A 23931-nucleotide genomic window follows, 5' to 3' on the forward strand; every position below is an offset into this window, starting at 1 on the left:
CCTCGCGTCCTATGCAATGGATTCCCTCTCCCAAGTGGCGTAATCTTGGACCTCTAGCCTGCTTGTTGTGATCTGCCCACGTTTTGTCCCTATTTCTTGTAGAAATGGACATCGAAAGCTCTACGTCTTTACTCTTGCACGTCGATTCCCCTTTAAAACCTGATATCGTATCAAAGTATGCCTCCAGAAGAATCAGCTACTTTGGCTTTCACCTTGACCTTATGATCTGATCTGACATCAAAAGTATGGAAGAGGAGAAAGCTCATGATCTCTTCACGTTGTTCTCCAGCATTGATGCTGGCGCGAGACAAAAAAGGGTAAAAGATACAGGAAATTGATTTGCTATATTGATCGCTTGTAATCTAAAACACAACCCATGACCATTTGTTCCCTTGCAGGGTCTTGGCTTCGATACAGGGGTGCAGGACACCTCAAAACGGCATGCGCAGGGATTCATAAAGTTTGCTCAGTCTACCTCAGTGCCTTTTGGAGACGATTCTTCACTGGCACACCAGGTTGCCAAAAAGCTGAAGAAGTCTTCAGAGGAGACTCCAAAAACGAGGGAGAGGAATGAAAGGACCCATCTCAAGGATACAGAGCGAGATGGGAAGTCAAGGCACATAACAGACCGTTGTGAGGAGAGAAGGACAGAGAACAGGAGTAGGGACTCTGATCGCAGGCGAAGTCATGAGTATGCTGACAGCAGAAGCCAAGACAGGGAAAGGAGACAGCATAAAGGAGACAGGGAAAGGGACATGGACAGGGGCAGAGACAGGGACAGGCACAGGGACAGAGACAGGGACAGGAATAGAGACAGAGACAGGAGCAGAGATAGGAACAGGGATAGAGACAGAGACAGGAGCAGGGACAGAGACAGTCGAGAGCATAGAAGACATCGCTCTGCTCATGAAAGGACAGCCTCCCCCGCAGACAAACATAGCTCTGGAAGCCGTCAGCACAGAGATGCAGAGCACCGTGCAGCACGGAAAGGTGGGCATGCCGATCATGATACAAGTCACAGAAGCAGGCAACAGAGCCGCGGAGACACTCAGACTGGCCCGCAAGAGGGCCCCGGGAGACCTGAGAAGATCAATTTCGTAGAAGCCATTCCCGGCTACGAAGAGATGTCTGCTGGAGAACGCATGAAGGCCCGCACAAAGCTGCTCCTGGCACGCACAAACAAGCAGGTAAACTTGTGCTCCTTCCTTTGCCAATTCTGCTCAAAAGTGGTTCATCCCATGATCATTGAATAATCTATTGTGCTCAAGGCAGCCTTCATACATGCAGCTGTAGACTCTTGTATATGCTGCTGCGCAGGACATAGACAGCAGACAACAGTGGACCCGTTTTGTTTTCAACAAGGTGATGAGCCTGCTGTGCACGCTGTCCCTGTGATACTTACGCAGCGCCAATTTCTATTTCTGTGACAACTTTGTGGCCCTCAAGTTTTGCTTTGTGGCCCTCAAGTTTTGCTTTGCGGCCCTCAAGTTTTGCTTTACCGGTGAAATGCCTGCCTGTGCAGGATGCCCTGCTGGATGAGGAGGGTGCTCAGCCTGGTGATGCATTTGGAGGTGGAGCAAATGCCGTCTCTTTGAAGGTGCCTGCTGCACAAGCGCGCCAAGAGGAGCGCATCCTGAGCGCACAGGAGGCCCACGAGGCATGTGCTTCCTCAAGATCACTGCAAGTGATATATGTGTGGCAATGACCTGTTGGGTGGCTGAACAGGACTGTGCAGCACTAGCATTTAAGTGAAGTGTGAGATGAGCAATACAGCTCAGCCAAATTCATTGCTTTGCTTGCCAGAAGTGACAGGCATGAGCCTGGAAATGGAGTAGACGTTTGGTGAGGATTTGCTTTTTGAACTTGTCATGCAGGCTGCTATATTTGGTCTGCCGGCAGCTGCGTCTCAAGTGAGCCCGCCCAGGGTGGGACAGCATGCAGGCCTGGGTGCACGGCAGCCGTCTCCAGAGCCCCAGCAGCAGCTCAGCCCTGAACGACGAATGCACTCCGAAACGGTCCAAGCTCAGGCGGCAGTCTCTTGGCGTGAGCGTGCAGCCCAGCTGAGAGCGCAGCGGCAGGCCACTTGACAGTTGGTTTCAGGAGGACATGCAATTTAGTGGTATGTTCCCGGAATCCGGAGCAACCTGTACAACGCATGCAGAGGGTGTTTGGATGAGTGTGGATGATGTTGGACGATGGCGTTTACAATCCTAATGATAGCGTCCCAACCAGAGTTTCCATGACTCGACATGGTCTGACATTGGAAAATTGACACTGCCATGAAAAATATATATTCTGTACAAGTAGCGGTAATGTCAAGACAATGGCCCCAGTCTCAATCCTGCGAGAAGCTCAAGGTAGCCCTCCTGCTCAGGCCTGATAAATCCATGGCGAATGAGAAAATCAATGATGACAAGGTTGCAGTTGTCCTTGAACTTGTCTGTGTTTGCTATAATTTCGGCCACTTCTTCAATAGGAAGTCTTTGGAATGACTCCACTTCTCCATCCTGGTCACAGGCAATATGCACCCTTGAGCTGACTATTAGGAGAATGACATCAGGGTGTCAGGAGCTGCAAAAACCGGTCATGACAATGCAAAATCCAAGGGACAGATTCTAACCTGGGGTGCAGGTACAAAGTCAGCTGGCAGCTGAAGGTCGTAACAGAACAGCACATCTCTTTTCAGCCCCGACTCCTGCATCTCCTCGTAGCTCACGGCACCCACAGGCTTTGCATTCCTCGCCAGCTCTTCTGGAATGCTGGCCTCCTCACCACACTCCTTGGTGACATTAGCCCCTGGGCTGAGCCCATGCGGCTGCACACAGAAGAGCACATTCAGGCGTGTGAACAATTGCGCATTATCAAACCCGGGCATAATGAAGATATCTTACTTGAGTATAACAGTGTCAGCTTGTGGAGCTCTGCATGTGGTTTAAATCAAGCTGCATGGTGTGCAGTCGCTGACCTGGCCTCCAGCCACAATGTGGTCCAAGCGGCCGGGCCAGGTGGGTTTGCTGCGGCTGCGCGTGGCCACCCACAGCTCAACGCCCCTCTCTGTCTCCACGTAGCCGTTCACATGCACGCCATATGCCTTGATGCCCAGGTGCACGGCGGCTGCACGCTCGACCAGAGCCAGCGGCTGCCCTTGGAAGGAGGTCAGCACTGGGTAGAGTTCACTGCGCCACCCGGTCAGGACGCCCTCATCCCTCAGCTGCGCTAGCACGCCTGCACTGCACAGTACGCAGGATGCATGATGCGATCTTGCTGTGCAGCCACTTCAACCTGCCGCGGGTGTCATTGACATGCAAGAGGGAACTGGCCATAAGCACTGCCTGTTGAGCCTTGCCATCTTACTGACTGGCAGGGGAGTACCTGCCAGGGCTGCACTGCGTTCCTCGCAAGTTTTCAAGCTCTCGTCGAGAATGAGGCTGCCTACAGCCTCAGGTTTCGTCGAGACCTGTGTCACCCGGTGACCCATGCAAAGTCAATCTCAAAGATACATGCATGACCTGGCGCCATCTCTTAAGTCTGATTCAATAAACGTCAGAACTTTGTGGGCATGAAAGGCTCACCTTGAATACACCTGGGAAATCTGCCTGCAGCTTCTGGAACAGCCATGGCTGAAGGTAACCCACTGTGCTCTTACCAACGGTCCAAGGATGGTACTTTTCCTTTCCTCTCAAGCCACCATTGCATTTCTGGATCCATCGAAAGTATCCTTGGAGATTTTGAGGGAGGGTAGACATTCCAGATCACACTGATCTGGTTTCAAGATTGGTTGTGTAGGGCATGCATGAGATGTCTTGTTGACACTTTCAAGGAAAACTTCACATGCTTCAAGTCGACAAATTACTTCTACAGCACAATCCCCAAAACGAAGCCTTCCGTGGAAGATGCAAACCAGATAGGGTCCAGCGAGGAACCCTAAGTTCCAGATAGAGTTTCTGCTGGACTTGATCAAGCTCCACAAACAATCCACTGACATTGAGTTGGTAGAATTACAAATTTTGGAGTTTTGAGAACTATCGTGACTGTCACATCATTTGTCGTAAAGAATAATAGCTTCAGAGCAGTTTGCAATCCTCCCACTTGAGCAGTCGGAACTATGCAGCAAACACGTGCTTCGGATCTAAGCAACAGAGCAACAGAGATGGCGTGCAAATCATACCAAATGCAGATCTATATGCAGCCTCATAGATATAGGTGTCAACGGCACTCATGGCCTCCAAAAGCAGCGAGGTGTCGCAGCCCACTGAAGATGATGGCTGCAGGCGGAGAGCAAGGGGGCTCATTCAACCCATTCAGGAACAAAAAGAAAGAGGTGGGTGCAGGAGAGGGCAGACAAGCGTTCTCTCCTTTTTGGTGTCTATGCTGAGTCACCTAGGCTCACTGGATGGGTGCAATTGCAGGATGCGGCCAAGAAGGCGCTCCAAGAAATGTTCCAGGGGAAGCAGGACATGTTGGCAGCCTATGATGCTGGAGGTGGCGGCTCAGGCAAGGTGCGGCCTGCTGTCCAATCTCCTCACCTTCCAGTGACCTGAACCGCAATGCATGAGTACTTGGCATTGCATCTTCAGACTCTTGTGCAGTCGGTAAACCCAGTATAGAGTCGACAGCCAAGCTTGGTCACATGCTGCAGGGAGGCAAGGGTGGAAGGGGGGGCGGTGGTGATGGGGAGGACGGCGGCGGCTTTAATTTCCGAGAGTGGTCAACGAAGTTCCTGAGGGATCTGGGGGGCGGTGCAAAGTCGCTGCTGCAGACGGTGGCAGCGCTCCTGCTGCTGCTGAGCGTCTTCTACGCTGCCAGTTTCGTGCGGCCGCTGTCCGCGGCAGCCCTCAACGCCGTGCGATACATCCTGCGCCTGGACGGCAGAGGCGCCCGCAGGGTGAGACTGCCAGCATGCTTACCGCTGTGCTACTTGCCCTTGCAAACCAATGAATGGAACTTTTCAATTCTACGTTATAGTGATTCGTTGATTGCCAGGGAGACTGTTGGTCAATGTGCAATAATTGCCTGATGTTGGCGTAGCCTTGCTGTGTCCAAGCAGCAGTAAATCACATTGTGGGCATTACGTCACTGTGTGTGGTGTGGCAGGCGAGGGCGTCCGCCCCTGCGACGGCTGCCGTGGGCTCGGAAAGCAGTGGGGTGTTGGGGAGCAACGAGCGCAGCGTCATCTCCAAGTATGGGGCGGATGATGACGCAGAGGAAGCAGGCGAGGAGGATGCAGGCGACGCAGATGAAGAGGACTAGGATCATCCTTTTATGCAAGATGCCCTCAAGAACAGGCCTAAACATCAGTCCTGAAAGCCTGTCAAATGTTTACATAGCTTGGATTAGAGAAAGAGCCTGAATTATAAAGAAATACACAGAAAGAAAGGCTTCAGTTCTCGAGGAAAGTGCCTATCAGTTTGGAAGCAGAAAGGGTACAATACAAGTGTTTTGGCTCTGCTTTGCGTGGGGTAAACTCAATATGCCTTGGCAAATATGGCCACCTCGGCCGCGTCTGCTCCTGTCAGGAAGCATGGGCCGGAGCCGCCAGGCTGATCAAAGGGAATACACCGCAGTGTGGCAGTCGTCTCCTCCTTGATCCGCTTCTCATCCTCATCGGACCCTGTCAGAATGAAACACATGCCTCCTTAACTGCCATGGAAATAGTAGAGGCACAAATCCTGCTGAGGTAAGAGATAATCACAGAAACAATATTACTCCTTAACATAATCTGTTCCTGGCAGCACACCTGCCCAACGCCCTCTTGCCCACTTGCCAGCCTCGATCGCCGCCTTGAGATTATCATATGACTCAACATCGACAATGTTGGCGTCACGGAACGCAGTTGCTTCCGCAAGGAGGCCATCCTGCACACAAAGTGCCAGCTCAGCCTCATGCTTTCTCAAATGATGAGGCATTTGTCTTTCCGCACTTCCAGCAGGACAGGCCCTGTGGAGTCAGTGGGTCTAAGAGCAGTCTGATTCCGTTTCACGGCAGCGGGTTGCACGCGCAGGTGGGCATCATCCTAGTGAGCAGATCAAGACACACTGACTTATATGAAAGACTCACGTGCACATCATCCAGCAGCTGGCGCATGCTGGCCACGAAGCCAGCGGGCTCCAGGGGGATGCCAAACTGCTTGCCCTCCTTGCCGGGCCGGTCCCGCCTCGCCGCCACACACGTCCCCTGCGCCACGTCACGCGGCCCCACCTCTATGCGCACCGGCACCCCCTGCGCATTTCATTCTACCCTGTTCAACCCTCCTTCCCAACGGCATGGACTTGCAGATTATGATCCCCATGCAAGTAGTGGTGCACTGGAGGCAGTGGTCCTGACTGCCTCCAAGAGTAGAAGGTGCCAATTGAAATAAGGTAAGAGCACACCTTCATCTCCCAGTAGGAGAACTTGAAGCCGGGGGTCTTCTCCGTTCCGGCATCCACCTTGGCGCGCAGGCCTGCAGCCTTGGCTGCCTCGGCCAGGGCGTCTGCAGCTGCCAGCACCGCCTCTGTGTCTGTGTTCTTCTTCAGGATGGGCACGATCACCACCTGCTCATGCACTCATTCACTCAGGCAATGGGACAATGGCAGAAAGGGCAGATGGAACCCATCTATACACGACCCCATCATGGATACTCCTGCACTGCACCTGAATGGGTGCGAGTCTTGGTGGCAGTCGAAGCCCCATGTCATCTCCTGCACGTGCACACGCTGCCTGGTGAGCACGACAGGGCAAGTTCAGGGCAAATCGAAGGCTGCATGGATATAGAAACAGGAAGTGTATTCCCATAGGGGCCTCTCACCGTGTGTCATGATGATGCCGCCAATGAGGCGTGTGCTGGCACCCCAGCTTGTCTGCTGCGGGTGCACCAGCTCACCAGACTCGTCCAGGAACTGAGTCCCAAACGCCCGCGCAAAATTGTCGCCAAGATCATGGCTCGTGCCCGCCTGCCATGGTGCACAGCCTCAGGATTGCTACTAGTTTGCCCATTAGAAAAGTGCAAGGTGGTTAATTACTGAAGAGGATCCGACCTGCAGGGCTCGTCTGTCTCCCATCATAGCCTCAATGGTGAGGGTCACATTGGCTCCAGCAAATGACTCTATCCTTGACTTCCGGCCTGCATACATCCATGCACCATGATCATATTTCTGGGACAGACTGCACTGCATGCCTTCGCCGCTCGCCCTTCGCAGCATTGAGAGGCAATCTAGCACACCTGGAATGACTGGCATGGCTGCACAATTGATTGCAAAGTCAGCATAAACCTCCACCATCTGCTGGGCCATGGCCTTCGCCTCCTCAGCCTGCAGACAAGCCACACTGCTATCTTTCAGAGCCACGAAATCCATTGCCTGCTGTCAAGACTTTATGACATTGATCACAAACTCCAGAATGGATGATTCTGAGTCAGTGACTAAGTATGCAGGCCGTGAGGACTGCCACCTGTACTTGGCAACTATGTGAGCGAAAGCACAACCGCAACCATGCCACCTGACATTACCAGAGAGGAGAGAGAGCAGGAGCAAGGGGATGAACAAACAAGGGTGGAGATTGGCGCACAGTGGCATGGGCGGTGTGGCCCTCCTGCCAGAGGAATTCGAGGGTGCGGATGAAGGGGCGCGTGCGCAGCTCCCAGCGGTGCACGTTGGCCCACTGGTTGAGCAGCATGGGGAGGTCGCGGTACGACTGGATCCACTGCGCCAGCATGTGGTTCACCATCGTCTCAGACGTCGGCCGTACCACCAGCGGCTCCTCCAGATCCTTGCCACCCCCTGCCCAAGCCCAGCATGCTGAATTGCACAGTACAAGTAACCTACAGACTGATTCATATGGTATGAGTACGCCCTGCTAGCATGTGAGCAACAGCTCTGCAGGAAAACTCCTGTGCCTCGCGTGTGAGAACCCACCCAAGCTTAAGAGTCTGGCGGAGGAAGGCCTGAGGATGGCAGGGATATCAGCAGGATCATCATTGCAGAGGCAAATTTGTGCAGATATATCCCAAAGCCTCTTGGACTCATGTTAGGGCTGATGCGGTGTGCAGGCTCAGCAGCGCACCCTTGGTCACCAAGGCCAGCTCTGGCGCAAATCCTTCCACGTGATCGGCCTCCTTCTGCAGGAAGGAGAGCGGGATGAGCTGCGGGAAGTACGCGTTCTGCACGCCCAGCTCCTTGAACCGCGAGTCCAGGTACGACTGCGCATGAAAGAATTTTGGGCGTTACTTTAACACACAAGACTCCTGCTGGCAGCCAGCCATGCGATGTCTTGGCAATGCATGTCTGGGCAAGACATGCAGACCTGTACCGCCAAGCCATGCATGTGCCGTCTCGGCAGCAAAATGCGCGTCCGGCCAGAGGGTAATAATAACATAATAATCTTTATGATGGCAAACTCAGAGCCCAGAGGGCAATAAAGTGTACATTACTAGACATCAGCGCTGCCTGCGCACCTGTATGCCTTCCCATATGGCATAGCCGTAAGGTCTGATGACCATGGTGCCCCGCACCGGGCCATAGTCTGCCAGCTCCGCATCCCTCACCACATCCAGGTACCACCTGTTCGAGGGTAGCATTGCTCACCCACAGCCTCCGAAGAGATGTTGCTTGTGATTTCGTCTGCCGTGCCAGGCACCAGTACCTGCTGAAGTCAGTTGACTTCGGAGTGATCCTTTTGTCCTTGTCTGAGGACCCCTTTGATGCCTTAGGGGGGCGCTCGGCTGTGGCTGCGCTGCACTGGACGTACCAAGAGCTGAAACGTCTGCTACTGCTGCGCGCAAGTCTCAACGAGGATAACATCCCGTGTGCATTTGCTGCAGCCACACGGCGGTGGATAAAGGTTGGACACCTAGTAAATCACATAATTACTTCAGCTCATCCCCTCCAGCGATCGTTTGTTGGCACCAGGATAAATGGCAATGAAGAACAAAATCTATAAGGCTTGCATGATTACCTCAGGTGCAGCAGAGTTGGAGGCGCTGAGCCAATGATGCTACTGGCCATGGGACAAAAGAAACACTTTTCGCGTTAATGTTAACACCTGGAAACTTTTCTTTTGTTCCTTTACGTTACACTTTCAGTTCTGCAGTGGATTGGACATCGTGAAATTGATCATTCGCAAAGGATATCGCATCAGAAAAGCAGAGGAACAGAGCGATGCGCTTCTTATATATGTGTGCAGGTCAATGATGTACCCCAAGCAAAGTAAGGTAGCTACATAGATGTTGCAATGAACGCATTCGAAAGCTGAGCTATGCGATCTTCACCACAAATGGGTCCACAGCACCCGCAGACAAAATTTCCGAAAGCAGCTTTCGGAAGCACGTGCGTTCGTCTTCACGGTCAGGATCGAAATTCTCTGATGGCAAAGCATCGGTAATGTGCAAGCATCTCCTGAAGCTGGGACAGTCGCTTGTCTCATCGAGACAAAGCACCAGAAGTCTAAGAGGAAAGTGGGATGCCCTTTTGGCCAGCAGTGTTGGACTTTGGCGCAATAGATCAGAGCGATCACCTAGACTCAAATACATAAGTCCCCCAAAATATTTCTGCTTGTCCACACAAGGACGCTGCAACATACATACTTCCAGGACTTCGAGGATGACCGCAGAGCTACCTGTTGCCAAGGTGACACTGCTGCAGGGAGAGGAAGACAGATACGAAGGGATCATATTGGATGAAGATCAGCTACCGACCGATCCCAAGGAATTCAGTGAACGACTTGATTATTCACTCAAGGTCAGCTCTTCCAACTTCAGGCCAAGGACCACTAGCACCATTCACACTTAAATAAGGGTATACGTTGTCTGTGACATGTAACAATCTGCTCAGCAATCACATATAATGCAGGCCTGGCAAGATCAGGATCGGAGAGGCATCTGGCTGAAAGTGCCCATCAGCAAGGTGGCTCTGGTAGAGGAAGCTGTCAGACAGGGATTCATATTCCATCATGCCGAGCCAGACTATGTGCAGCTGACTCGATGGCTATCAGCAAATCCAAGCAAATTGCCTGCCAATGCATCCCATCAGGCAACAACTTGTCTCCATCCCCACCTGCTTGTCTGTTGGGCTGATGAGGCGCCCTCCCAAATTCTTTATTGCCCTACTGATGCTCCTTCCAAATGCGCGGCTTGCAACTCCCTAGTAACTTCGATGATTCACAGGTGGGCGTTGGCTGTTTTGTGGTGAATGAATACAGTCAGGTCTTGGTAGTACAAGAGCGGAACGGGCCCCTCAAGGGGAAAGGTGACAAGCCTGGGCTGCGCACCTCTTGCTTTAAGAGCTGTACTGCAAGGACACTGCAACGCAAGTATGTTTTTCGATATTTGAAGCAACATATTCACTCCTGCAGGTGTTTGGAAGCTGGTGACGGGTCTGGTGGATGCTGGAGAGGACATAAGCACTGCTGCAGAGAGGGAGGTTCTCGAGGAGACAGGCGTGAGGGCCAAATTTTCCGCTGTCCTTGCTCTGCGGCAGGCCCACGGGTTTGCCTTTGGCAAGTCGGACTTCTTTTTTGTTGTGGCCCTCAAGTGCGCACTCATCAGCACTCAAACAAAGCAAAGCAATTTGGGTGCAGCAGTGCTGCGCCCTTTTGATGTTCAACAGCTGCATGGCATGCCCATTTGACTCTGCAAGCAACCATCTTTAGTTCTCAGTTAAATGCTGTCAATAATTTTGGGATGTGCAGGCCAGAGCCTGGTCAGTTAGAGCTTGTCATGCAAGAGGATGAGCTGGAAGCTGTGGCCTGGATGCCACTAGCAGAGTACGCAGCCATGCCGTTCCAGGCTTCCAGACCCATCTGGAAACAAATAGTGGACTGCTGTGTAGCATATGCTAAGGGCGAATACTCAGGGATGACTGGCATGAAGCTCGAAAACGGGTTGAATGACAGGACAGATCTGCTAATTCATGGTGACTTGACCAGGCAGTCATCTCTCTAAGTTTAAAAGGGCACAGAATTTCAGGATGTGGCTGTCTATCACAATCCTGAGGCTCGGAAAGTTACAAACGCATGATCTCACTTGAGGTTCTCATTTTTTTGAGCAGTCACATTGACTGTCAATTGTAGATTTCTGGTATACTCCACATGTGGTTACCATTCTATTATTATTTCAAATGTTCAAAATCCAATGCTTAACTTATTGCTGTACTACAAGATGCTACAGACAGCAGGCGCTTGGTCTAGTGCAGCTAATGCATGTGCAGCATCTGGGCATGGCCAGGACCTGTAAAATTTAGAATTGTGCGCATGTTTCTGAAAAAGGCACGTTTCACACCCGACATGTGCAAGCTGACATGGTCTCCACAACTGCAACAAGTGTACTTCGACACTACTGGAGCTTCAGGACATCCCAAAGCAGCACCAGATTGAGACTTTCTTCTGATCATGACTGGCTTCCTGCACGCTTCTGCTGCCCTTCACATCGCTGTTGCCGCTCTTTGTCCTGATCTTGATCTTGGGCAGCAATCGGCTTACCAGAAATTTGGGGTCCACGTGCGGCACTTTATCCCTGGCTCCTTGCTGGGGAGTTGAAGGCTGCGTGACTGGGCCGGTGGGCTCTCCAGCCTCTCCATGGACTATTGTGGTGCCTGCAGTGGATTCATCCGAGGCAGACTTGATCAGGAAGTTGTCCTTTCCAGGTACACCAGCGCCAGCATCTGCAATGCTGTCCACAATGCTTTCTTTCTTTTGGATCACACTGCTGACATCATCTGCTTTCGACGCCACTGCACCCTCCCACTGCCCATTATGTGTGGTACCGGTATTGGGTGTGCCATCTGCAAGCGCAAGCGCAAAAGTCATGATCATCAAAGATTCTTGGGTCCAGTCTTGCTTCGCCATCTGGACCCTGTCAGCCCTAGTTGCATGTTTTGTGAGGAACATGGAAGGCCTCTTGTAATTTATTACCTGCAGCTGCATCTGTGCGCTCCCCTGCAGTGCTTGCATTTTTGGGTGGCGCAGGATCGTCTTTGGAGTCCATGTCCATCTGTCTCCCTGCCACAGGCAGCAGGACATCATTGACATTCATCATTCTCAGTCTCCCCTCAAAAGCGCAAGCTCATTGCAAGTCAGTCAAAAAGTCCTAGTCATTGATGGGAAGCGGGTGCCTACCTGACGCCTGACCTGTTCGATCTTCTGCAGCATCAGTACTGATAGCTTGCCCGCCTTTGTGCACAGCTGCCGCAGCTGACCCAGCCCTAGACAAACTGCCTGACTCCTTGACACGGGCTGCTTCTCTGCGCTCTCTCATTTTCAAGGATGACTCCCGCGGCCGTCTGGCCATCAGTGTCTCTGCTGGAGCATTTCTCCGTTTTGCCACGGAAGAATCATCCCCTTGCGAGGTTGGAGACCTGGGCGATCTGTCTGCCATGGTTTCTTGTGAATTCTGCCTCCAGGCAGGCTGTTGCTCCCAGACAGCTACTCGCTTTGGGCTGCTGCTGACACCAGCCGAACCACCTGAGCTTCTTCCGTGGCGAGGACAAGCCATTCGCCTGACTGCGCGCTTGTCGAAGCTGTACGACCTTTTCTGGCTTTATCACAGTGACTGCCTCTGGTGATTTCTTTTGCGCCTTCTGTGCTGCTGGCCCTGCTGGCTCATTCACGCCTATTCCTGCATCTCTTTGTGGGGCGACGAAATTTTGGTAGATGCTTTCCAAGGTCTCTGGCTGCTTAGCGAGCTCTGGAACTCCAAATATATCTAGACTGTCGAGGCTGACAAGTGTAGGGAGCACGGGGGGTTCTTGTTCTTTCGAAACCTGCTGAAGTTTGCTCGGTTCCTTCTCCATCCTGATAAGAGACATTCAATAACTCCGAGCGTGTGGTGCGCAAGCCAAGATGGTCGGGGAGGCCGTTAGTGCGTGTAACCGCCGGCACGTGGACCTCATGTGCCACGTGATGACTACTTCAGTACCTGTTGCCCAATTTCTGAGCTCAATTGTCCCTTGTGAAGAAAATCATGGATTTCTGATGATACAATCTGCCGTACTGAGCATTTAAGCATTGGTGCACGGTGAATAAATCGACAGATCCTCTACGATCTTACCAGTCGTGGAATTTGCCACTCGGGGACCCAATACAGGTATTGGAAGTAGCATATGAGCGACATCGATGCCAATTATTTATTAAGCAGCCCGTTAGGACAGCATCGGCAGCAAGACAGGACGTTTTCTTTCAGTTTTCATCCGAAAGAGGAGGCATCACTTCCAAGGAATAGCTCAGTGCTGGATGCTCTCCTTGACACACCCCAGGATCTTGTGTGCCCGATCACCCTCCATATCTTTAAGGATCCGGTGATCTCAAGCTCAGGCCAGGTAAACCTGCAAGGAAATTGCCCAGATTCTCCAGACTTTTGCATACCCAGCATTGTGAGGCAAAGAGTGCCATTGTCAAGCACTTGCTGTCAATGTCTTCCTGCAGGTGTATGAGCGACATGCCATCACCAGCCATGTGGAAAAGAATCACAACGATCCAATCACTCGCTTGCCCCTGCGCATCGATCAGTTGACTCCAGTCTATGTCCTGCGAGTGCGCGCTGCAGAATACAGAGAGTCAGCTGCTGCCGCCTGCCTTGAGGCAGCTTGCTCTGCAGACTGCATCAATCCTGTAAGCACTAAGCTGGCCGGGAATTCCCGCGGTCATCTTGCTCCCAACTGCATGTCACACAATATCACACAGCAGATGCTTCTCTGTTGACCAGATCGGACTTAGGTTTTAACTCGAAACGTTGTTATGGTGCAGGTTCAGTATGTCCGCCGTGCTGTGGAGTTGGCAGAGGGTCTGTCAGTTCCAGGCCTGTCGCCGGAATGCGTGCAGTACGTGAAGACGCACCCGTCCAACGCTTGCGATGTGCAAGTCATGGAAGTGTTTGCCCAAGGGCTCATTTCCGCTGGCTGGAAAGTCAAAGCCGCTGCCGTCTATGGCACCCTCCTGACGGTGCGCACCAGCTAAGACCTTCACATGAGCTTGTGCATCATTTCCCCGACTCTGTTCTGCAGTCACGAAGGCACCCCCCTTTTGCAATGACGGAGTTTGCATAATAAATGTGTAAGGGGGGCTTTTCACATGGCAGGCTGGCTTGGACAAGGCGCAGCAGTGTGCTCACTTGAGAGCCTGCCTGGAGTGCTGGACCCAGCTCCCTGGAGAGGTGGATGACACAGCCATGCGCCAGCTGGAGGACTTTGTCGAGGGCCAATTAATTCTGAGGTACTTCAGCAGAGCCCCCTCCTCCGTTGCCTTGCATTGCTGTGCGTGCTGCATCGCGAGGTGTTTGAGTGCAAGCTTTCTCTGCTGCAGCATGAGAACTCTCAGTGAGAGCTTTGTGGCCAGCGCAGATGGAGTCAGATCATAGACCTGGTCGAAGCAAGCTTCGGCAGCACTGCAGCTGTGGCGCTGTGCGAGCATCTCCTGTTCCCTGGCAGCGGCACGGTGGCTCGCAAATCTGCAGCTGCAATGGAAGCGCGGCTGCGAGAAGTCACCCTCAAGTAAGGACATCCTGCTCAAGCGCATGTCTGTAGGAATATCATCATGACCTGTTGTTGTGCTATTGCAAGCCTTAGTGTCCTCGGATGGGCCTGTGATGTGAATGGCAGAGGTGCCGTGCTGCAGGTACGTGCAGCTGCAGCTGCGGTCCGTGGGAGACACACAAGATGCATTAGACAGGAGGCTGACAGCCCTCGAAGCCACCTCCCAGGAAGCATCTTTTGCGGGGGAGAACACTGGGAGGGAAAGGCGCTTATTGCGACGGCCTCGCTGGATGAATAAGCGAGCTTTTGCCTCGGCGGCACTGGCGGTGGCAGCAGTGGCTGGCACAGGCAGCCATCCAGTGCTCAGACTAGTCAGCATGTTTCCGTTGCTGTATCTCATTCCTTCGGATGGAGATTCTTGAAACTGTACACTGCCCTCTCAGGAGGATCTAGATTTTTTATGCACTGCAGCACTGCCAAACTTTGGAACGCAATGCAGCAGTGCAACGGCTGTCACATATAGTAGGTAGTGAGTACTAGTATGAATTCTTTCCTGCATTATATCATGCCGCATTGATCAAGCAATACATAGATTCAGTCTGTGACTCTGATATCTGGGATTCAAGGCAATCTACTGACGTTTGCCCCGTCAAAGTGTAAATGTACAATAATTGCTCTGAAGAATGTGAGGAGCTCCAAAATGCCCTTCTAACCGGGCTCATTAGTCTCGCACGAATTCTGCATATGCAAAATCCTCTCAGCCGCTCTACGGAAAATAGCTCTTGCTCTGCACAAGTCCTCCACCCTTTGAGGCTCTTGGCTCTGCCTCCGGTCCTGAGCATTGGTGCTTCCAGGCTCCTGCCCCACTCCATGTTGCACATCAGAAGGGTCATCTGAACGTTGCCCCTTAGATCCCATCTGACTGCAGGACTCTGAGTTTTGTGAATGCACTTGAGCGGACTGGCTTTCACGCTTCGCCAGCAATACTGCAAGCTGTCTGAGCGTGTACAACACCCTCTGCAAAGCCGCCGTGCTTCGCTCTATCTCTCTTTGCTGAAGTGCTGCTCCCGCCAGCTCTTCTGCCCTCCAAGCAATCTTATCAACCACCTGCACAACGTGACCCCTGGACTTAGCCTCCCGATGGCAGCCACTCCTGTAGCAGATTACGCAGATTAAACAACTTATCATCAATTGCGTAGCGGACACGCTCACCTGCAGAGACGTGTCTGCGGTCAGCATGAATCGAGAGACAGCTGCCATCAGTGCCCAGCATGCTTCGCCATAGTTTTCGCCTGAGCTGGACGTCACTACCAACGAGAGAAGGTTGTCCATGGTATCTGAATCCTGCACCACAAGCATTGTGCAACACCTCAAAAGGAATTTCAAGGGGATCAAGCCATTTCATCCAGATGCCTGTCCTTCAGCCTTGGCATCAAGTGGAGATTGCCTCTGGCTTGCCATTAGACATGCGAGGGCAAGACAGCGACCGAGGCAGCTCCCACCTGCACGAAGGGCCTGTAACACGTCTCTGCATTGACCTCAGCAAGCAATGCAGCTGCGCGTCCTCGAATGGAGATGCTCGCAGGCCTTTGCACTAGTGACAGCATCGTTGCCACGACCTGCTCATCCTCTTCCAGAGCAGCAGCCCCTGCAGGATCCTCTGCTATCGCCTGCATCATATAAAGGGGCCATCATCACCGCATAGAGCGTGGTGTAAGCAAGGTTTGGCCTCAAACTGCATCATGAGCTACACGGGTCGTCTTACCTCGAGCACATCAAAGGCAGCCTGTGTCGATTGAGGTCCTGGGAAGACATCGTCATCTATCGCTGTGCTAGGGCTGTCCCACTCGTTGCCAGTCCTTTCTGGCTCCGGTGTCAGCATTGCGCTTTGTTGCAGCGTGTCGCACAGCATGCTTAGGAAAGGCTGTCCATTTATTGCTGACACTGCTGTGGTGCCAGTGCTGGCAATCTCGGAGAGGAGCTCACAGGCTCTGCGAAGACGGAGGATCTGCTTCAGTCGAGTCCATGCGACTTATATCCGTCAGTGAGTTGTATGCCAGTCACATGCACTCTTATCGGGCCAGCAAAAATGGTGATCACCTTTCAAAAAGAGAGTTGTTTAAAGTGTTGTCCATGATCCACAGGATTCGCTCCATGGTATCTTTCTGGAGCAAAGTTTGGAGCCACTCTTGTGCTCCATGTGCTGGCACAAGGCTGACCAACAGGCGCACAACCTCTGTGAGGCAGGCTGCGTCGTCCCTCCACAGAGCATGCTCCAGAACAGCTCGTCTGAGAGTGGCTGCCAGGAGCTGAGGTAGCAGAGGCTCATGGCAGGCTAGGTTGCCCAGGATTCCTGTGCTGATTTCTGCAAGACGGTCTGATCCATGCTCTATGATGACGGGCAACAATTCGCAGATGTGATTGTCCTGGCATCACAAAAGTGCGCGTTGAAAAAAAATGAACACCTCTGCATCACAGATCTGTCAGCCTAGGAAATGAATTTCTGCTTTCACCGCCATGATCGATGCAGCCTCTCTGATGGTGGAGAGATCCCACAGCACACATCCTGCATTCTCCTGGTTTCTCTCATGACCAGTCTGTTCTCCGTTCGCATCAAGCTCACTGTTCAATTCGTCAGAGATGTGCACATTTTCGTCAGGAAGCAGTTGCCGGATAAAACGAATCACAGCAACGGCATCTATAGTTGTTTCACTTTCAGGATCGACAGACATCTTCTATATATCTGAGCACGGGAGTTCTGAGACTTAGATGTGTGAGAATCCGAGACTTTCCGAGAGCATGTTATTTGACAACCCCACCAGCTTCTTCAGAGATTCATGGTCAAGATGCAAGACTGCATGGTCATCTGAGAGGTTGAAGAAACTCAATTTGATTCTATTCTGATGTGATCGGATGTGGCTTTTCTCAGATCATGGATCTAGGCTGGGTGCATGCCATGTGCAGAGAATCAATTGCACGGTGCAATTTGCACCGCAGCGTCTCAGACAGGCTGCCAGATCCGATTTGACCCATGGAGTTTACCATATGTGCGGGAATGTGCAGCGCAATCCAAGAAGAAATGCAAATCAGAAGAAGGGTGGTATCTCCTTGCGGGTGTTCTGCACATCCATGTTGATTAGGAAGCATCCTTCAAAGTCTCAAGTGTTGCGTCGCATTACCTGGCCAGTACCGTTCTGTGCGCAGTACCTCCCTCACAGAGAAACCAAATACCAAAATTTGCTCTCAATAGTATTGGATTATAACAATACAAACGAGCTTTCAAGCTAGCTAGCTAGTTGTGACTCTCATAATAACCATATTAATATTGCAGTGCTAGACCAAGTTCCAAGGCAGCCATCGACATGATCACTCAGGCAGCCTGCTTGGGCAGTTATTCGCCAGTACGGTGCACCCAGAAATCTCCCTGCTTCAATCTCTCATTGGGGTTTCGGGCTTTCGGGCTTCCTGAAGAGCAGCAGGTGCATGGGTGAGAACACGCCCGACTCGCCGCCCTGCACGAGGCTCAGAGACACCTTCACGAGCATCTCGTGCACATCGTACATGCCATTGGGCGCGATGTGCAGCGCTGACACAATGTTCACCAGCACCCTGTTGACGGTGATCAGGTGCGAGTCGCGCAGCCACTTGAGGCGCCCATACCTGACCGACCACACAACACCGTTGTTAGCCACAAAGCTCCCCATGCAGCCGCCAGCCGAGCGCTGTTGCATTCAGCATGCTTGGGCCCATGATGATACGGGAGGATGTGCAAGGAAGCATGCGCACCAGGGGCCAGCGACAGGTGATGCGGTGGCGATGTCAATGCTGGTCACCAGCTCAAAGCCAACATGCTTTCCAGCTGCTTCTGCCTCTTTGTAAGTCCGCATCTCCTGCAACAGGCAGCACGGCCAGCATTTGAAACACAGATTGCTCTTGGCCGACCTGTACCAGCTGGAAGAAGAAGGTCACATAGGAGGAAGCCGAGCATGTGAGCCCACAAATCATAGCAGGATATGCATCGCTGGCAGGTGGTTTACCGGGAGGCCGTTTCCGTAGTTGATCTCGTCCATGATCCTGACATGGTCAGGGTTGCTGGGGTTGTAATCCTTGGTGGCCACCCATTCATAAGACGCGAAGTAGCTGCCGGGCTTCAGCACCCTGAACACCTCTCCGTACACTTCTTCCAGCTGTAACCCGCAAACAGCATCCGCATCAGGACATGGGCATCATGTATTGCCCATCTGTTGGGGGAGCTGAACACATTCGTCTGTTCAAAATATTCCTGTCACATCTCCACACCTTGTTGGCATGGCACGTTGCTTCGATCGCGTACGCGGCATCAAAGACCTCGTTTTCGAAGGGCATGTCCAAGAAGTTGCCCTGTGTGGGCTGGCAGAGGTTCTCCAGTCCCAGCTGCAACAGGCAGGAAGAGTTGTTGACATCAGCTACCAAGCAGCAGAGTCATCAGACAGATAGGGAACAGGCACGCCAAGTATTAGCTTGGTGAACGCAGTGGAGCAGCTGATGGTGTATTACATCAGGTCTGGGTGCACAGTGGACTCACCCGTGTGTTGTGGTGAACTCCCCTTGAGACTTGGTAGTCGTTGATGGTGATGCCAGTGACATGAGCGCCACTGGTCGAGGCAATGGTGCGCATGGGTCCGCCCACACCACATCCCACATCCAAGCACTTCTTGCCAGGCCCCAGCTTCAGCAGAGCAGCTAGCCTGGCCTCGTGAGCTGCCTCTGATGAGGCCCAGTCCTTGCCTGGCAGGCGTGGAGAGAAATGGAAGCTCTGTGGCAGACACACAAAAGTGAATTTCATTTTCGTGAGGGAATGATGCACCAAACACTTTCAGGAATGTTTTAGTGCAAGTCATCAGATGACATCGGCATCACAAAGTGATCAAAGAAATAAACAGAATTGAAAAGGAGCCTGTAATGCAGAGAGCACAAAAAATGGATACCTGGCCCCATCCCCACTCGTAGATGTCCGTCACTAGGTTGTAGAAGGTGTCCACGAGCTCAGTGGTCTTGGATCGTTCTATGATCCCAGCTCCCGCGTCTGTGCTGTAGGACTTGGAGTACTCGTCAAACTCCTTCTTCACCCTGGCCCGGCCGATGCCTCCACCCGTGAGCTGGGAGGCGCTGGGCTTCTTCTTGCCCTTCGAAGGTCGAAGCAACCAGGACGCACCAAGCACCAGGACGCCCGCGCCCACGACACCCACCACGGCCTTGTTGTCCTTCGAGTACTCGGCCGCCCGGTCCCAGGCATCCTTGATGGAGTCGCTCAGCTTGTCGAGGGACCCCATGGCGCCCGTTTTGCTCCTCTTGACAGTTGAGCGCCTTAATTTCCTCAGGCTGGGACTCACCCTGGCAAGGGGTTAACGTTGGGCTCTCAACCCTTATTAAAGGGATATGAAGAAAACCCTACAATGCACATCTCCCAACGGCGTGGTTGAGCCCATTCGGCAGGAAGCCCAATATTGGCATCGAGGCCTCGTCAGCCGCTCGCTTACCCGGTTCTTCGCTGGAAAACATCATTAGAGAGAAGCTGACTGTGAAAGTGGGTCTAGGACCAGCCATGCAAAGGCAGTTTTCGGTCGATGACTTCAACAACTTGAGCGGGTTCTGGAAGCTGGGAGCCAGCATGGCGGGCTTTCCCCGCACCGACTCCGAGGCGGCCTTTCAAGACTTTCTTAAAAGGATACCTTCCACGAGCAACCTCGCTGCCCAGGCGCAGGGCCTGGACCAGGCGCAGCAGCTGCATTTGCAGCAACAAGTTCAGCAATTTCAGCAGGCCCAGCAGGCTGGCCTGCACGCCGCCGGGTCAGGTGGCGCTCTGGGCGAGGTGGGAGGATTGAATGTGGGTGGCATCCCTCGCGTGCCCAGCCTGGATCTGCTGCGCCAGCTCGTCCAGGTCAATCAGACGTTGAGTCCCCAGGGACACAAGGGTCCCACGTCTATGCCAGGTGAGGCTGGTCGCCAACGTTTTTTGTCAACTTGGGCACGCTGTGTTCCTGCACACTTTTTCCTGACACGCTCACGTGCCTCGCGCAGAGGTGGGCATCAGGTCCACAGAGCCCGAGCTAGCACCCGCAGTGAGCTCGGTGGCTGCCACGATGCCACTGCTTTCGAGCGTGCCTCTGTCTAGCGGGCTGCCCCAGACATCTTCAAACGTCAATCCCGTGGCAGCAGCGCTGCAGCTTGGCAACTTCCACGGGATCCATCCGCAGCAGGTCAGGAGCTCTGGGAACACCAGCGATTGCGGACCCTCGGACAAGGAGACCAATGGCAAAGCAGAGCTCAGGCGGGCACGCAGGTACTGTCTGACTTGTCACATCTTGCAGTCTGATTCTTACCTGCACTTCACCAGGTTTTTCTGTTTACTAATGGCCGCTGATCATGGCGATAACAACACAGGATGCTGTCAAATCGGGAGTCTGCGCGGCGATCAAGAAGGAGAAAGCAGGAGCACCTGAGCACCCTGGAAGAGGAGGTGGGAGGCCTGACCTTGGAATGTGTGTTGCTGTGCAAGGAAACAGCGTCAAATGAGTCCATTCCTAGAAATGGCACATGCAGATTGTCTGCCGCTGTTTTCATCCTTTGTTTTTTGCGAGACTTTGCTGGCAGGTGCGCTGTTTTTCGCCACGGGCATCTCTGGCTTGCTTCTCATTATACTGATGCAACTCGACAATGTCTTGGACAGATCTTCCTTTCTTTTTTGCTGACACCGTCCTGTTGCGGTGATGCAGATCAGCAAGCTGAATGATGACAAGAGGGCGCTGATGGACCGGATAGAGGACCTTGAGAAGCAGATGAAGAAGCGCGACGAGGAGAACGCCCGCCTTCGCAGGGAGAATGAGCAGCTGCGCGAGGAGGTGCGCTGCCTGATATGCTAATTTTTGTGTTGTTCTTTGCTATAGAGTGGCGGGGCCCCACAGGTGAGGAGTCACAGCCTGCTGGACAAGATGATGGTGCTGCTCCTAGCGGGGTTGCACAGCACTCGAATTGCATGTCCGACAGCTGTGGGGTTCTTGGCTTCTGGTATTTGCTTTTTTTGTGTGCACAAGCATGCTGTGAGAGCAACAGCACGTGACAGTGAAATGTAGTGTTGATGAATGCAGGGCGGGCACAAGCAGGATGGCAGCAGGAAAGTGCACAGGTCATCGTCGCTCCAGCGGATGGCATCTGCAGAGCACACTCCCAAGAAGGCCTGCCACAGCCGCATCAACAGGCAGGACAGCGCGCTGAAGGCAGAAATGGAAGCTGCGGGAGCGTGACTGGTGTGGCCATGCACCATCTGTACATTCGAGGGCGAGAGTTAGAGTGGTGTGAGAGGAGACTCTGCAATTTTTGGCAGCACGGCGTGGGAGACGTCGCTGTGGCAATTTTGATGCCATTTTCTTCCTGAAATGGGTGCCATCAATGCAGCGGGGTGTGATCAGCGCTGTCGGCTGTGGCTGTGCAGTGTAGATCGTCCCATCTTAAGCGGTTCATCTTGTTGTCATACAAACGTGATCTTCTCTGTGTGTGCCAGTGTTCTTGTGTCTTGTTTCACCTGTTGTTCTAGGTTGCTGCTGCTGCTGCTTCCATCAGCTGTATGCTGCAGGACACCATGCTGTGCGGACTGGGTCATGTGCTGTTAGTGGCATTGGCAACTATCCTGGTGACCACACACGATGGTGTAGGCGGTATCTGCAAGACAAGTGCATGCTGCTACTATCCTGTAGTTTTGATTGTCCTGATCTGAAGACGTACAGGAGACGATTGTGCTATTTTCAGCAGGTTTTAAAGGTTGGAAAATAATTGTACACTGTAGCTGCCTCTGCCTTTTTTTTTCTCCGTTTTGACGCCAACAGTGATCGAACTTGCCGATACTGCTGCTGCACTGCGAAGTATTTGCGAGTGTGTCATGACTGACCACTTGCTGCTGAGCTAGTGCTCTGGAGGAACATCATGTGATCTTGGTACCACGTGGTGGTGCACCGGTGTGTAATGATTTGCTGTACACATCCTGATTTCGACACCCTGCTGAGGCATAGCATTTAGACATTTGGAGGACTGGTTGATGCCACACTCCTTGTCCATTTAAATTGAAGTTAACAACGTTGTGCCACGTTATGTTTGCAAACATTGAATGCAAGTGTTCCTAGGACATGTCAGGCCAGCTGGGCCGGGAGGACACCTGGGAGACAGCCTTTTGATCCTTAATTGCGCTTGCTCTCTCTTCGTGTTTGCCTTGCATGTTGCCTTCTGTCCTGGCAAGGTAGAATGCAAAGACAGTCAGGGTGTGCGAGCGCCACAACGTAAAGAAATTGCGGCAAGGCCGTCGTTCGGAACTTTCTACGGATCCAGGTCAGTTGTACGGATCCATGTCCTCATCAAATGTCTTGGGGATCAGGACGCTGAGTCTAACCTCAAAATTGTCCCGTACAAAGCATCCGCGATGTTTGCATGATCTTCTGCCCCTCACTCAAGTGAGCCTGAGCCCCCACAGCCGAGTCAGAGATTTCTGCAGTTTGGCTACTAGAGTTCTCGTTCCTGGTGCACTCGTCCTTTCAGTTTCGGGCTTTCTTGAACATAATATGCGACAATGACATCTCGTCGATCGCATGGAGTAATTTCAAGATTGCTGGCGGCCGGTGAAGGGGCTTCTGGTGAGCCGATCGTGTTCTTAAAGTGCAGTGTGCAAATATAATTATGGAAGAAAATTTTCCATGACAATTTTTGCCACGCAGGACCCCGCTGCGCAGTATCATGCAGCAACGTACAAAGTCATGATTTGCATCAGAAGCGCTGGTGGGTACTTCAACCCTCAGTGGGCAAATGACTCGAGGTGGCAGTGTTCAAAACTACTTGCATTGTGTTTTGATGAAGCTCTGTAAACAAAGGCAGCAATGCAAGGGTAGCCGGTCTGACCAGTTCCACTCTGTGCTGCAGGGCTTCCAAGAAACAAGGAGGCTCCACACAAAATCGCGGAGGGTCACTGCCAAAAATGCTTGGGGTGAAGTTGTATGGAGGCCAGAGCTGCCACGCAGGAAATATCATCATCCGGCAGAGGGGCACAGAGTTTCACCCTGGGCATAATGTGGGCATGGTGCGCAGCTTCCCATTTCTTGTGAGCGCCGGGTGCAACACCACTCAGCAGTTGCTCAAGCACTGGTGAATACAGAGGCGCAGATCCTCTGGCGCTGACTCTGCCTTCGCCTTTTGCATTTCCTCTTGACTTGATGATGCATGCTGCTGAATCGTGCGTGAATGTGTCCTTGTAGGGGACGGATCACACACTGTTTGCTCTGGTGGATGGATCTGTCAAGTTCCACACCAATAAATATCCATGGAAGCGGATTGTCAGCGTGTTGCCAAAGTCAGCATCTGGCCTGCAATGATCCGGAACACTTTCTGAAAACTGTCTGATGCACTGATTTGACTTGCATGATATGGCAGAAGCACACAACCCTACAGTTGGACCATGGTCCCTCAAGATTTA

The 23931-nt window shown here is 52.6% G+C and overlaps 10 protein-coding genes across 10 annotated transcripts; 6 read left to right on the forward strand and 4 right to left on the reverse strand.

Annotated features, from left to right (window-relative positions):
• Window positions 1-687: 687 nt before the first annotated feature.
• On the forward strand, window positions 688-1705 carry COCSUDRAFT_40625 (hypothetical protein; the record flags this gene model as incomplete). Its single annotated transcript, XM_005649841.1, has 4 exons — window positions 688-990; window positions 1035-1187; window positions 1318-1362; window positions 1523-1705. 4 exons carry the CDS (start codon window positions 688-690, stop codon window positions 1703-1705), a joined length of 684 nt encoding a protein of 227 aa, XP_005649898.1.
• A 610-nt stretch (window positions 1706-2315) lies between these two features.
• COCSUDRAFT_13619 (NUD24_ARATH Nudix hydrolase 24 chloroplast precursor) lies at window positions 2316-3746 on the reverse strand (the record flags this gene model as incomplete). Its single annotated transcript, XM_005649842.1, has 5 exons — window positions 2316-2507; window positions 2621-2815; window positions 2966-3225; window positions 3373-3439; window positions 3543-3746. 5 exons carry the CDS (start codon window positions 3744-3746, stop codon window positions 2316-2318), a joined length of 918 nt encoding a protein of 305 aa, XP_005649899.1.
• A 515-nt stretch (window positions 3747-4261) lies between these two features.
• COCSUDRAFT_40627 (hypothetical protein) lies at window positions 4262-5017 on the forward strand (the record flags this gene model as incomplete). Its single annotated transcript, XM_005649843.1, has 3 exons — window positions 4262-4321; window positions 4410-4499; window positions 4640-5017. 3 exons carry the CDS (start codon window positions 4262-4264, stop codon window positions 5015-5017), a joined length of 528 nt encoding a protein of 175 aa, XP_005649900.1.
• Window positions 5018-5465: 448 nt separating this feature from the next.
• Window positions 5466-8554, reverse strand: COCSUDRAFT_61578 (prolyl-tRNA synthetase; the record flags this gene model as incomplete). Its single annotated transcript, XM_005649844.1, has 11 exons — window positions 5466-5611; window positions 5738-5855; window positions 6058-6219; window positions 6372-6533; window positions 6634-6680; window positions 6788-6932; window positions 7017-7102; window positions 7202-7289; window positions 7546-7757; window positions 8041-8176; window positions 8432-8554. 11 exons carry the CDS (start codon window positions 8552-8554, stop codon window positions 5466-5468), a joined length of 1425 nt encoding a protein of 474 aa, XP_005649901.1.
• Window positions 8555-9605: 1051 nt separating this feature from the next.
• On the forward strand, window positions 9606-10831 carry COCSUDRAFT_6454 (hypothetical protein; the record flags this gene model as incomplete). The annotated part of the gene is made up of 5 exons (XM_005649845.1): window positions 9606-9713; window positions 9825-10034; window positions 10139-10220; window positions 10327-10504; window positions 10663-10831. Coding segments are annotated over 5 exons (747 nt in total), but the record flags the coding sequence as incomplete, so codon positions are not given.
• Window positions 10832-13070: 2239 nt separating this feature from the next.
• On the forward strand, window positions 13071-14460 carry COCSUDRAFT_40629 (U-box-domain-containing protein; the record flags this gene model as incomplete). Its single annotated transcript, XM_005649846.1, has 5 exons — window positions 13071-13286; window positions 13393-13578; window positions 13714-13908; window positions 14045-14178; window positions 14307-14460. 5 exons carry the CDS (start codon window positions 13071-13073, stop codon window positions 14458-14460), a joined length of 885 nt encoding a protein of 294 aa, XP_005649903.1.
• A 1107-nt stretch (window positions 14461-15567) lies between these two features.
• COCSUDRAFT_61580 (hypothetical protein) lies at window positions 15568-16320 on the reverse strand (the record flags this gene model as incomplete). Its single annotated transcript, XM_005649847.1, has 3 exons — window positions 15568-15591; window positions 15941-16108; window positions 16204-16320. The coding sequence occupies 3 exons, from the start codon at window positions 16318-16320 to the stop codon at window positions 15568-15570; spliced, it is 309 nt and encodes a 102-aa protein (XP_005649904.1).
• Window positions 16321-17459: 1139 nt separating this feature from the next.
• COCSUDRAFT_27964 (sterol-C24-methyltransferase) lies at window positions 17460-19769 on the reverse strand. The gene is made up of 6 exons (XM_005649848.1): window positions 19406-19769; window positions 19003-19233; window positions 18738-18851; window positions 18476-18625; window positions 18225-18328; window positions 17460-18098 (listed from the first exon to the last, which is right to left on the reverse strand). Exons 1-6 carry the CDS (start codon window positions 19748-19750, stop codon window positions 17876-17878), a joined length of 1167 nt encoding a protein of 388 aa, XP_005649905.1. The 5' UTR covers window positions 19751-19769; the 3' UTR covers window positions 17460-17875.
• A 245-nt stretch (window positions 19770-20014) lies between these two features.
• On the forward strand, window positions 20015-20929 carry COCSUDRAFT_46687 (hypothetical protein; the record flags this gene model as incomplete). Its single annotated transcript, XM_005649849.1, has 3 exons — window positions 20015-20410; window positions 20499-20760; window positions 20862-20929. Coding segments are annotated over exons 1-3 (717 nt in total), but the record flags the coding sequence as incomplete, so codon positions are not given.
• Window positions 20930-23382: 2453 nt separating this feature from the next.
• Window positions 23383-23830, forward strand: COCSUDRAFT_13439 (LSU ribosomal protein L27P; the record flags this gene model as incomplete). Its single annotated transcript, XM_005649850.1, has 2 exons — window positions 23383-23538; window positions 23714-23830. Coding segments are annotated over 2 exons (273 nt in total), but the record flags the coding sequence as incomplete, so codon positions are not given.
• Window positions 23831-23931: the final 101 nt, after the last annotated feature.

This window comes from Coccomyxa subellipsoidea (genome assembly GCF_000258705.1).
Source record: "Coccomyxa subellipsoidea C-169, whole genome shotgun sequence".
NCBI classification, from domain to species: domain Eukaryota; kingdom Viridiplantae; phylum Chlorophyta; class Trebouxiophyceae; family Coccomyxaceae; genus Coccomyxa; species Coccomyxa subellipsoidea.

Excerpts from the sequence above, each read along its gene's own strand:
- COCSUDRAFT_27964 (XM_005649848.1), bottom strand. The coding sequence starts at position 19,750 with ATGGGGTCCCTCGACAAGCTGAGCGACTCCATCAAGGATGCCTGGGAC. Across the intron at positions 19,234-19,405 it reads ACGAGTGGGGATGGGGCCAG|AGCTTCCATTTCTCTCCACG; the intron begins GTATCCATTTTT and ends TGTCTGCCACAG. Across the intron at positions 18,626-18,737 it reads CAACGTGCCATGCCAACAAG|CTGGAAGAAGTGTACGGAGA; the intron begins GTGTGGAGATGT and ends TGCGGGTTACAG.